Consider the following 12,862-nt stretch of genomic DNA (forward strand, 5'->3'; position numbering starts at 1 on the left):
CTTGCCTCAGGGGGAATGTCCCTGTACTTACTTTAAGTCGCTCTGGATAAGAGCGTCTGCTAAATGACTAAATGTAAATGTATCTGCAGCAGAACAGACTAACCGACAAAGAGTTGCCTTGTTTTTTTACGTGAGTTCAATACTGAAAGTAGTTTATTTGTGATGCTAGCATTTTACAGCCAACTCCACATACTGTACATACACCCTCTCAGCTTTCTGGTGATTCCAAACAACAGTTAAACCTAGACTTCAAGAAGCATACTGCTCTGGCAAACTGCTCCTCTGTGTCACACTTCCAAACATGACAAACATGACAAACATGACAAACATCTCCTTCTCATGTCCAAATGCCATATGTCTGACTATCATGTCCATATGTCTGACTATCATGTCCATATGTCTCCCTATCATGTCCATATGTCTAACTATCATGTCCATATGTCTAACTATCATGTCCATATGTCTCCCTATCATGTCCATATGTCTAACTATCATGTCCATATGTCTCCCTATCATGTCCATATGTCTCCCTATCATGTCCATTGTAAATTAATTTCCTGTCAATAAATATCTTACAGAGGAAAAGTATATTTGGTTTAATTATTTAAATTTTATGAAACCATTATGGAAACTTGTTTTTATTCTTGTTTTATAATCAACTTTAGAACTGTAAATGTTGCAGAAGTATTCCAATGGGTTCTCATAAAGTAAGAAATATAATTTATAAACTTTTCAACTAATTTTACATTTTGGCCAGGAAGTGATTTTATAAAAATATTTGGTTCAGTATTTGTATTATTATATTTGGCTCACAGTTGTTACATTGTAGGTACCAGAATAATGCCCATGGATGTGGAGCTCCATTTGATTTTGTATGTGCTGTAAGTCGCTCTGGATAAGAGCGTCTGCTAAATGACTAAATGTAAATGTAATTTTAGGCACAAAAGTAAAAAAAAAAAATGCTTAGAATGGCACACACTAACACACACACACACACCCTACATTATTAGCAGTATGCAGATGAATGTGGCCTATGGTGAGCGCAGTAAACGCAGAAGGGGGTTGTGCCTACAGTGAGATCAAGGACATGAAAGTAATTGTTCTCTTCACTCTTCATTTTTCATGCATCAATCAACTGATTCTTTTGGACTCAGCTGGGACTCATTTGTTTTGTATATCTGTTTGTACCATTATTGCATTACTACAGTAAATCATAATGTTTATAAATGTATCATATATGTACTATAATATATTTTGGACTAATGGGGATGGCATATTTTAAATAGATGTATTGTACCGGTGCTTTTGTGTCTAATCTTTTGAAGTCTTTATATTACAGGTGGTCATGGACAGCCCTGAGGACCAGTGGTGCTACCCAGTCTCTAACCTGTCCTGCCCCAGGTCAGGGTTCAGTTCTGGGGCTCAGGTAACTCTCTACCTGGTGTTCCTGGTGGGAATCCTGGTCACCATCCTGGGCAACTCTGTGGTCATCATCTCCATCACCCACTTCAAGCAGCTCCACAGTCCAACCAACATGATGGTGATGTCTCTAGCTCTGGCGGAACTGTTACTAGGTTTAATTGTGATGCCCTTTAGCATGATGAGGACTGTACAGGGCTGCTGGTACTATGGCGACGCTTTCTGCCTCATCCACTCCAGCTTTGACATGTTTCTCTCTTCTGTCTCCATCTACCACCTGGTCTCAATTTCTATTGATCGCCATGAGGCAGTCTGCAACCCTATGCTCTACTCAGTCCACATCACCATGCCTGTGGCCTCTTTCATGATCTCAGCCAGCTGGGTAATAGCAGCTCTGTACACCTATGGACTCTTCTACTCTAAGGCTTATATAACAGGATTAGAAGACTCTGGATTCTGTAAACTGTCATGGTGAATGCATGATAGTTTTCAACACCTTGTGGGGGACCCTGAGCACAATCATAGTTTTATTCTTCCCTGTGTGTGTCATGGTGGGTTTGTATACTGAGATCTACCACGTAGCTAAGAAGCATGCCAGGAGGATAGAAGATACCATCCACAGAGTTGGAAGGGGGGCTAACGAGGGTGCAGTGTCGAAACGCTCGGAGCGCAAAGCAGCCAAGACGCTGGGTGTAGTGGTGGGTGGGTTTATTTTATGCTGGATGCCCTGCTTCGTTGCTGCTATTGTAGAGCCGTACATACATTTTGCTACACCTGGGACGTTGTTTGAGGTGTTCTGGTGGTTAGCCTACTTTAACTCCACTTTAAATCCCATCATTTATGCTCTGTTCTACCCCTGGTTCAGGAAATCTGTTAATCGTATTGTCACCTTAAAGATATTCACCAGACACTCTTCTGATATGAATGTATTTGTTACTTGATCAGGTGTCTTGAGGCTGATAAACTCAAACAGCCATGTAATTGTTTTTGTTCTCATTGAAAGAGATTCTCAATTAGCAGGTCAGATTAACTGTGAGTATAAATGTGTTTGTGCAAATGACGGTAGCTGATTCATGTATAAATTCTGTCTTTTTTTTCTCCTTGGTCTGAAACACCAAACACCTTTATCATTGCATCTTTCTACAACCTTTCTGGCTCATTAAGTCCATCTATCTGTCAGATTGTACACTAACCTCAACAGTATGCTGTCCACAACAGCATGAGGTAACAGGTGGAGTTGCGATAAATCTAACCTTTCACCTGCTTATTAACTGATGAATGTAAATCAGTCAATCCAAACGCCCAGTCATGGTACTTCCTTTAAGAGCCCGATGGTGAAACTATTTACCAACAAATCTATATTTAATAGAATGCGCTATCTTATTCACGTTGCAATTAGAATTACTGTCTGATTAATCTTGAGTACGGTGTCTGTTTGCACCTTATATACACAGATCTACAATAACATAAATATTAATAATCTGTACAGGTCTATACTATATCCTCAACAGTCCCTACAAGCATCAGCTTTGTAGATTACAGTATACAATATAACAAAGGTACAACAAATGAACATGCTGCAAACTGTTTGTTAATCAGTTAAATGTATGTGTGTGTGTGTGTGTGTGTGTGTGTGTGTGTGTGTGTGTGTGTGTGTGTGTGTGTGTGTGTGTGTGTGTGTGTGTGTGTGTAAGAGTAGACAGTAGTAAAAATACTATACCCACACATCTCATTACAATGTTTCCAAGTTGAGGCTACAAAGGGTATTGCGTCTTGATTCAAATCTGAAATCCAACAACACAATTCTGTACAAGCCATCCTTTTTCATCATCATCATCATCATTACCAAATTCTGGAACAACCATTTGGAAGGGTCAGTCAGGTCTTCAAGGCTATTTGTCTGACAGGCCTCTTTGCAATGTTAACGCTCAGAAATACCATCAAGCCCTGAACATTGTCCAATTTCTCAGTTTCTAGAGATGTGTATAGATTACACAATTTGTAACTGTAGCAGTTTACAGTAAGATAACCTTAAAAAGGAGCTGTGTTTTTTTAAATAGTTTTTCATAGAGCACAGTACCTACAGTGGTTTATTTGTGAAGCTAGCATTTCAGCCAAATACAGTACCAAAGAAACAAAAAGAGTACCACCAACAGGCTACCCCTCAAGAAGCATACCGCTCCTGCATACTGCTCCTGCACGCTCACACTTCCAAACATGGCCTATGTCTCTCTCTTGTGTCCAAATGGTGGGATTCCACCATGAATTAATCCCCTATCAAATATCATCTTGCTCAGGGACTGTATTTTTGTTTGTTTGTTTTCATATGAAACATTAATGAAACATTTCTTTCTCTCATTGTTACAATCAACTTTGTAATTGTAGATGTTCTTTCTAGAACTATTCCATTAGCTTTTCTAGGTTCTCAGAAAGTAAGAAATTATATTTACCAACATAACTAATATCATATTTTGGCCAGGAATTGTTTTAATACAAATATTTGGTTAATTTGCTCACAAGTGTTTCACTGTAGGTACCAGATTGAAGCCCATGGCTGTGGATCTATGTTTATTTTATTGAGATTGTTATTTTAAACACACATGTTGCTAAATATGTTTAGGATGGAACACACACAGTAAAACACACAAACACCCCCTCATGCATATGCAAATTATTAGCAGTATGCAGTTTCACGTGGCCTATGGTTAATGCAGTAAACGCAAAAGAGGGTTGTACCATAGTGAGTTTAAGGATATAAATGCAATTGTTCTCTTCACATAATTTGTTATGCACTCTTTAGATCAATCAACTGATTATCTGGGACATTTACTTATTTGAACTGTAAGTGAGTTTGAACCTTCATTGTGTTTCTACTGTAAATTATAATGTTCATAAGGTTGTCATGTTTGTACTATATGATTTTTTGGACAAATGGGGATTTATTATACACTTTGATATATTTTAAATAGATGTATTGTACCAGTGCCTTTGCGTAAACTCTTTTGAAGTATTTATTTCACAGGTTGTCATGGACAGTCCTAAGGACCAGTGGTGCTACCCAACCTCTAACCTGTCCTGCCCCAGATTAGTGTTCAGTTCTGGGGCTCAGGTAACTCTCTACCTGGTGTTCCTGGTGGGAATCCTGATCACCATCCTGGGCAACTCTGTGGTCATCATCTCCATCACCCACTTCAAGCAGCTCCATAGTCCAACTAACATGATGGTGATGTCTCTAGCCCTGGCTGACCTGTTACTAGGTTTAACTGTGATGCCGTTCAGCACGGTCAGTGCTGTCGAAGGATGCTGGTACTATGGTAACCGTTTCTGTCTTCTCCACTGCAGCTTTTATGTGTTTTTTACCTCTGTCTCCATCTACCACCTGGTCTCCATCGCCATTGACCGCCATGAGGCAGTCTGCAACCCTATGCTCTACTCAGCCCGCATCACCATGCCTGTGGCCTGGATCATGATCTCAGCCAGCTGGGTAATAGCAGCTCTGTACACCTATGGACTCCTCTACTCTAAGGCTTACATGGCAGGATTAGAGGACTACCTGGATTCTGTAAAATGTCATGGTGAATGTATGATAGTTTTCAACTCTTTGTGGGGGGCTTTAGACACAATCATGAATTTCTTCTTTCCAGTCTCTATCATGGTGGGTTTGTATACTGAGATCTTCCAGGTAGCTAAAATGCATGCCAGGCGGATAGATGACTCCGGTCACGGAATAGGGGGGGCACCTAAGGAGGGAAGGGGCACAGTGTCAAAGCGCTCAGAGCGAAAAGCAGCCAAGACACTAGGTATAGTGGTGGGTGTGTTCATATTTTGCTGGATGCCTTTCTTTGTCTATCCCATCATAGATCCTTACATTAACTTTGGTACACCTACTGCAGTGGTTGAGGTATTTGCTTGGTTGGGCTACTTTAATTCCACACTAAACCCTATCATCTATGCTCTGTTCTACCCCTGGTTCAGGAAATGTTTTCATCTTATTGTAACTCTGAAAATATTCAACAGACACTCATCTGATATAAATGTGTTTATTACGTGATCTGGAGTGTTGTTGCCAGAATATCATCTGGTTTGATTCACCTGTATTGTACACATCTACAACTTAGCTAAGAAGCATGCCAGGAGGATAGAAGATACCATCCACAGAGTTGGAAGGGGGGCTAACGAGGGTGCAGTGTCGAAACGCTCGGAGCGCAAAGCAGCCAAGACGCTGGGTGTAGTGGTGGGTGGGTTTATTTTATGCTGGATGCCCTGCTTCGTTGCTGCTATTGTAGAGCCGTACATACATTTTGCTACACCTGGGACGTTGTTTGAGGTGTTCTGGTGGTTAGCCTACTTTAACTCCACTTTAAATCCCATCATTTATGCTCTGTTCTACCCCTGGTTCAGGAAATCTGTTCATTTTATTGTCAACTTAAAGATATTGACACTCTTCTGATATGAATGTATTTGTTACTTGATCAGGTGTCTTGAGGCTGATAAACTCAAACAGCCATGTAATTTTTTTGGTTCTCATTGAAAGAGATTCTCAATTAGCAGGTCAGATTAACTGTGAGTATAAATGTGTTTGTGCAAATGACGGTAGCTGATTCATGTATAAATTCTGTCTTTTTTTTTCTCCTTGGTCTGAAACACCAAACACCTTTATCATTGCATATTTCTACAACCTTTCTGGCTCATTAAGTCCATCTATCTTTCAGATTGTAGACTAATCTCAACAGTATGCTGTCCACAACAACATGAGGTAACAGGTGGAGTTGCAATATATCTAACCTTTCACCTGCTTATTAACTGATGAATGTAAATCAGTCAATCCAAACACCCAGTCATGGTACTTACTTTAAAAGCCCGATGGTGAAACTATTTACCAACAAATCTATATTTAATAGAATGCTTACAACATAAAAAATAAAATAAAAACCACCTAAGTTAGCAAACCCACTATAGGCTAGCTACCAACATGACTAACAGATTGTACAACCAGCTCCCTGTGGTGGTGGCTAACTGACAAGGTTTTCCCAAATGTATTATTTGATGAACATTTTTGTTGTATTAGAAATCGGGAAATGTTCACTACTTAATATTCTTTACTGTGCCTATTGTCCTGTTTTTATCCATTTTGTACTGTCTGGCTCTGTTTTGTTTGCATACTTCACTTTATGTAGTCCTGTGTAGGTTTGTGTAGTCCATTTACCTATTGTTAAGTAATAATAAAACATATTAAGACAAAGCATATCTGTTTAAAGATGGCATCCTGTTTCTATGGCACATGCTCATGAAGCAAGCCTCCATCCCCAGCTCCTTAGTTTGAAGCAAGCCAAGGCCACTATGGATCTTGGTTGTATTGTATTTCTGTTTTAGTAACCAGCTCATTCCAGTGATTTTCTTCTGTTGGAGGTAGTGTAGGTAGCTACCTTAGCTGAAATAAACTTCACATCCTGATGGTAACACACTCTGCACACTCTGCCCGTGCACTGATGGCAGTAGTTGGAGTTGAAGGGAGAGGGAGGGAAATGTTGGGGTGGTTACAGTAATTACTTCCGTTATTAACTCCTTTATCAAGCAGTTACAGTGGGGTCATATATTCTGATGGCTGCTGCTTGTCAGATGTGGTGACCTCTGTGATAATGGCTCTGTGAGGACTCACAATAAGAAAACGTGTCCAGATTAGTGTGAAGGGATGACATAACTACCCCCAAACAATCGTTTGAAGTTTAACTCCTTTATTAAGCAGTTACAGTGGCGTCACATATTCTGACGGCTGTCAGATACGGTGAACTCCGTGGTGCTGGCTCCGTGAGGACTCCAAATAAGAAAACGTGTCCAGATTAGTGTGAAGGGATGACAAAACTACCCGAAAACTATGTTTTGAGGTTTAACTCCTTTATCAAGCAGTTACAGTGGGGTCAAATATTCTGATGCCTGCTGCTCATCAGATATGGTGACCTCTGTGGTACTGGCTCTGTGAGGACTCCCAATACAATTTTTTTTCCTCCAGATTAGTGGGAGGGGATGACATAACTACCCCAAACAATGTTTTGAAGTTTAACTCAATGTTTTGAAGTTTAAAGGGTCTGTGGAGCTCAACCAAAAGGTTATTTTGTCAAAGTATTCCTTCGATTCAGTGAGGCTGAGTTTTGCGCTATCTTAGTCACGTTGCAATTAGAATTACTGTCTGATTAATCTTGAGTATGGTGTCTGTTTGCACCTTATATACACAGATCTACAATAACATAAATATTAATAATCTGTACAGGTCTATACTATATCCTCAACAGTCCCTACAAGCATCAGCTTTGTAGATTACAGTATACAATATAACAAAAGTACAACAAATGAACATGCTGCAAACTGTTTGTTAATCAGTTATATGTGTGTGTGTGTGTGTGTGTGTGTGTGTGTGTGTGTGTGTGTGCGTGTGCGTGTGCGTGTGTGTGTGTGTGTGTGTGTGTGTGTGTGTGTGTGTGTGTGTGTGTGTGTGTGTGTAAGAGTAGACAGTAGTAAAAATACTATACCCACACATCTCATCACAATGTTTCCAAGTTGAGGCTACAAAGGGTATTGCGTCTTGATTCAAATCTGAAATCCAGCAACACAATTCTGTACAAGCCATCCTTTTTCATCATCATCATCATCATTACCAAATTCTGGAACAACCATTTGGAAGGGTCAGTCAGGTCTTCAAGGCTATTTGTCTGACAGGCCTCTTTGCAATGTTAACGCTCAGAAATACCATCAAGCCCTGAACATTGTCCAATTTCTCAGTTTCTAGAGATGTGTATAGATTACACAATGTGTAACTGTAGCAGTTTACAGTAAGATAACCTTAAAAAGGAGCTGTGTTTTCTTATAGTTTTTCATAGAGCACAGTACCTACAGTGGTTTATTTGTGATGCTAGCATTTCAGCCAAATACAGTACCAAAGAAACAAAAAGAGTACCACCAACAGGCTACCCCTCAAGAAGCATACCGCTCCTGCATACTGCTCCTGCATGCTCACAAACATGGCCTATGTCTCCCTCTTGTGTCCAAATGGTGGGATTCCACCATGAATTAATCCCCTATCAAATATCATCTTGCTCAGGGACTGTATTTTTGTTTGTTTGTTTTCATATGAAACATTAATGAAACATTTCTTTCTCTCATTGTTACAATCAACTTTGTAATTGTAGATGTTCTTTCTAGAACTATTCCATTAGCTTTTCTAGGTTCTCAGAAAGTAAGAAATTATATTTACCAACATAACTAATATCATATTTTGGCCAGGAATTGTTTTAATACAAATATTTGGTTAATTTGCTCACAAGTGTTTCACTGTAGGTACCATATTGAAGCCCATGGCTGTGGATCTATGTTTATTTTATTGAGATTGTTATTTTAGACACACATGTTGCTAAATATGTTTAGGATGGAACACACACAGTAAAACACACAAACACCCCCTCATGCATATGCAAATTATTAGCAGTATGCAGTTTCACGTGGCCTATGGTTAATGCAGTAAACGCAAAAGAGGGTTGTACCATAGTGAGTTTAAGGATATAAATGCAATTGTTCTCTTCACATAATTTGTTATGCACTCTTTAGATCAATCAACTGATTATCTGGGACATTTACTTATTTGAACTGTAAGTGAGTTTGAACTTTCATTGTGTTTCTACTGTAAATTATAATGTTCATAAGGTTGTCATGTTTGTACTATATGATTTTTTGGACAAATGGGGATTTATTATACACTTTGGTATATTTTAAATAGATTTATTGTACCAGTGCCTTTGCGTAAACTCTTTTGAAGTATTTATTTCACAGGTTGTCATGGACAGTCCTAAGGACCAGTGGTGCTACCCAACCTCTAACCTGTCCTGCCCCAGATTAGTGTTCAGTTCTGGGGCTCAGGTAACTCTCTACCTGGTGTTCCTGGTGGGCATCCTGATCACCATCCTGGGCAACTCTGTGGTCATCATCTCCATCACCCACTTCAAGCAGCTCCACAGTCCAACTAACATGATGGTGATGTCTCTAGCCCTGGCTGACCTGTTACTAGGTTTAACTGTGATGCCCTTCAGCATGGTCCGTGCAGTCGAAGGATGCTGGTACTATGGTAACCGTTTCTGTCTCCTCCACTACAGCTTTTATGTGTTTTTTACCTCTGTCTCCATCTACCACATGGTCTCCATCGCCATCGACCGCCATGAGGCGGTCTGCAACCCTATGTTCTACTCAGCCCGCATCACCATGCCTGTGGCCTGGATCATGATCTCAGCCAGCTGGGTAATAGCAGCTCTGTACACCTATGGACTCCTCTACTCTAAGGCTTACATGGCAGGATTAGAGGACTACCTGGATTCTGTAAAATGTCATGGTGAATGTATGATAGTTTTCAACTCTTTGTGGGGGGCTTTAGACACAATCATGAATTTCTTCTTTCCAGTCTCTATCATGGTGGGTTTGTATACTGAGATCTTCCAGGTAGCTAAAATGCATGCCAGGAGGATAGATGACTCCAGTCACGGAATAGGGGGGGCACCTAAGGAGGGAAGGGGCACAGTGTCAAAGCGCTCAGAGCGAAAAGCAGCCAAGACACTAGGTATAGTGGTGGGTGTGTTCATATTTTGCTGGATGCCTTTCTTTGTCTATTCCATTATAGATCCTTACATTAACTTTGGTACACCTACTGCAGTGGTTGAGGTATTTGTTTGGTTGGGCTACTTTAATTCCACACTAAACCCTATCATCTATGCTCTGTTCTACCCCTGGTTCAGGAAATGTTTTCATCTTATTGTAACTCTGAAAATATTCAACAGACACTCATCTGATATAAATGTTTTTATTACGTGATCTGGAGTGTTGTTGCCAGAATATCAGCTGGTATCAACAGATCACCTGTATTGTACACATTTTTATTTGACCGTTTCATTCACCGGAAAGCCTATTGAGATACAACCTCATTTTGAGGGTTTCCAGTTTGAGAGGTAGCAAACACCACTTTACAATCAAGGAAGTATGTAATAATATATAAAATATACAATACTTATGGATTATTTTGCACATAAAGGTTGAGGATGCTACTGATGCTATCCACTGTAATACTGCTAGACTTAACTTTTACTATGCTGAGTCACTGCAATAAATCAATCATAGCAGTCATCATGGTCTATTATCAGTCTGAACTACTTAGGTACTAAATATTGTAACATGGCAAATGTACTATCAGTAAAACTACATGAAAGAGTAAGTAGGTACCAGACTGAAGCCCATGGCTGTGGATATGTTTATTTTATTTAGATTTTTATTTTAGACAAACATGTTGCTAAATATGTTTAGGATGGAACACACACAGTAAAACACACAAACACCCCCTCATGCATATGCAAATTATTAGCAGTATGCAGTTTCATGTGGCCTATGGTTAATGCAGTAAACACAGAAGAGGGTTGTACCATAGTGAGTTTAAGGATATAAATGCAATTGTTCTCTTCACATAATTTTTTATGCACTCTTTAGATCACTCAACTGATTATCTGGGACATTTACTTATTTGAACTGTAAGTGTGTTTGTACCTTCATTGTGTTTCTACTGTAAATTATAATGTTCATAAGGTTGTCATGTTTGTACTATATGATTTTTTGGACAAATGGGGATTTAGTATACACTTTGGTATATTTTAAATAGATGTATTGTACCAGTGCATTTGCATCAACTCTTTTGAAGTCTTTATATTACAGGTGGTCATGGACCGCCCTGAGGACCAATGGTGCTACCCAGCCTCTAACCTGTCCTGCCCCAGGTCAGGGTTCAGTTCTGGGGCTCAGGTAACTCTCTACCTGGTGTTCCTGGTGGGAATCCTGATCACCATCCTGGGCAACTCTGTGGTCATCATCTCCATCGCCCACTTCAAGCAGCTCCATAGTCCAACTAACATGATGGTGATGTCTCTAGCCCTGGCTGACCTGTTAGTAGGTTTAACTGTGATGCCCTTCAGCACGGTCAGTGCTGTCGAAGGATGCTGGTACTTTGGTAACCGTTTCTGTCTTCTCCACTGCAGCTTTGATGTGTTTTTTACCTCTGTCTCCATCTACCACCTGGTCTCCATCGCCATTGACCGCCATGAGGCAGTCTGCAACCCTATGCTCTACTCAGCCCGCATCACCATGCCTGTGGCCTGGATCATGATCTCAGCCAGCTGGGTAATAGCAGCTCTGTACACCTATGGACTCCTCTACTCTAAGGCTTACATGACAGGATTAGAGGACTACATGGATTATGTAAAATGTGATGGTGAATGCGTAATAGTTTTCAACTCTTTGTGGGGCGCTTTAGACTCAATCATGAATTTCTTCTTTCCAGTCACTATCATGGTGGGTTTGTATACTGAGATCTTCCAGGTAGCTAAAATGCATGCCAGGAGGATAGATGACTCCGGTCACGGAATAGGGGGGGCACCTAAGGAGGGAAGGGGCACAGTGTCAAAGATCTCAGAGCGAAAAGCAGCCAAGACACTAGGTATAGTGGTGGGTGTGTTCATATTTTGCTGGATGCCATTCTTTGTCTATTCCATTATCGATCCTTACATTAACTTTGTTACACCTACTGCAGTGTTTGAGGTATTTGTTTGGTTGGGCTACTTTAATTCCACACTAAACCCTATCATCTATGCTCTGTTCTACCCCTGGTTCAGGAAATGTTTTCATCTTATTGTAACTCTGAAAATATTCAATAGACACTCATCTGATATAAATGTGTTTATTACATGATCTGGAGTGTTGTTGCCAGAATATCAGCTGGTATCAACAGATCACCTGTATTGTACACATTTTTATTTGACCGTTTTATTCACCAAAAAAGCATATTGAGATACAACCTCATTGATTAAGTGAGGGTTTCCAGTTTGATAGGTAGCAAACACCACTTTACAATCAATGAAGTATATATGTAATAATGTATAAAATATACAATACATATGGATTATTTTGCACATAAAGGTTGAGGATGCTACTGATGCTATCCACTGTAATGCTGCTAGACTAAATTTTACTATGCTGAGTCACATCAATAAATCAATCATAGCAGTCATCATGGTCTATTATCAGTCTGAACTACTTAGGTACCAAATATTGTAACATGGCAAAGGTACTATCAGTAAAACCACATGTAGTACTTGTTGAGAATGAAAAAGTGGGTGGGAGATTTTTCTTTAATCTGGATCTTGGTTGTTTCTGAAATGTAGCCTGCTTGGAAAGTATTTTATTGATTTACAGTAACATTGAAATCAGTCATGGGCCCCACACTTTGGATTTCAGAAGACAGAACTACAGTTTTTGTAGACATTGACTCGTTTTATTTTTTAACTCTGAAAACCATGAAAAATGGTAGCAACATGTAAAATGTTGCGTTCTTATTTTGTAGATACTAGTAGCAAGGATTGCAAAA

General features: G+C 39.8%; 3 protein-coding genes and 1 pseudogene across 3 annotated transcripts; all 4 read left to right on the top strand.

The window, feature by feature from the left end:
- Positions 1 to 1,345: 1,345 nt before the first annotated feature.
- LOC136947611 (trace amine-associated receptor 13c-like) lies at positions 1,346 to 2,360 on the top strand (annotated as a pseudogene).
- A 2,087-nt stretch (positions 2,361 to 4,447) lies between these two features.
- Positions 4,448 to 5,470, top strand: LOC136947612 (trace amine-associated receptor 13c-like). The gene has a single exon (XM_067241740.1). The coding sequence runs from the start codon at positions 4,448 to 4,450 to the stop codon at positions 5,468 to 5,470; it is 1,023 nt and encodes a 340-aa protein (XP_067097841.1).
- A 3,776-nt stretch (positions 5,471 to 9,246) lies between these two features.
- LOC136947613 (trace amine-associated receptor 13c-like) lies at positions 9,247 to 10,269 on the top strand. Its single transcript, XM_067241741.1, has one exon. The coding sequence runs from the start codon at positions 9,247 to 9,249 to the stop codon at positions 10,267 to 10,269; it is 1,023 nt and encodes a 340-aa protein (XP_067097842.1).
- An 894-nt stretch (positions 10,270 to 11,163) lies between these two features.
- Positions 11,164 to 12,186, top strand: LOC136947614 (trace amine-associated receptor 13c-like). The gene has a single exon (XM_067241742.1). The coding sequence runs from the start codon at positions 11,164 to 11,166 to the stop codon at positions 12,184 to 12,186; it is 1,023 nt and encodes a 340-aa protein (XP_067097843.1).
- The last annotated feature ends 676 nt before the right edge of the window (positions 12,187 to 12,862 follow it).

Source organism: Osmerus mordax, chromosome 8 (genome assembly GCF_038355195.1).
Source record: "Osmerus mordax isolate fOsmMor3 chromosome 8, fOsmMor3.pri, whole genome shotgun sequence".
In the NCBI taxonomy this organism is placed as follows: Eukaryota; Metazoa; Chordata; class Actinopteri; order Osmeriformes; family Osmeridae; genus Osmerus; species Osmerus mordax.

What these genes read in the sequence shown, in the direction of transcription:
- LOC136947614 (XM_067241742.1), top strand. Translation starts at nt 11,164, where the DNA reads ATGGACCGCCCTGAGGACCAATGGTGCTACCCAGCCTCTAACCTGTCC.
- LOC136947612 (XM_067241740.1), top strand. Translation starts at nt 4,448, where the DNA reads ATGGACAGTCCTAAGGACCAGTGGTGCTACCCAACCTCTAACCTGTCC.
- LOC136947613 (XM_067241741.1), top strand. Translation starts at nt 9,247, where the DNA reads ATGGACAGTCCTAAGGACCAGTGGTGCTACCCAACCTCTAACCTGTCC.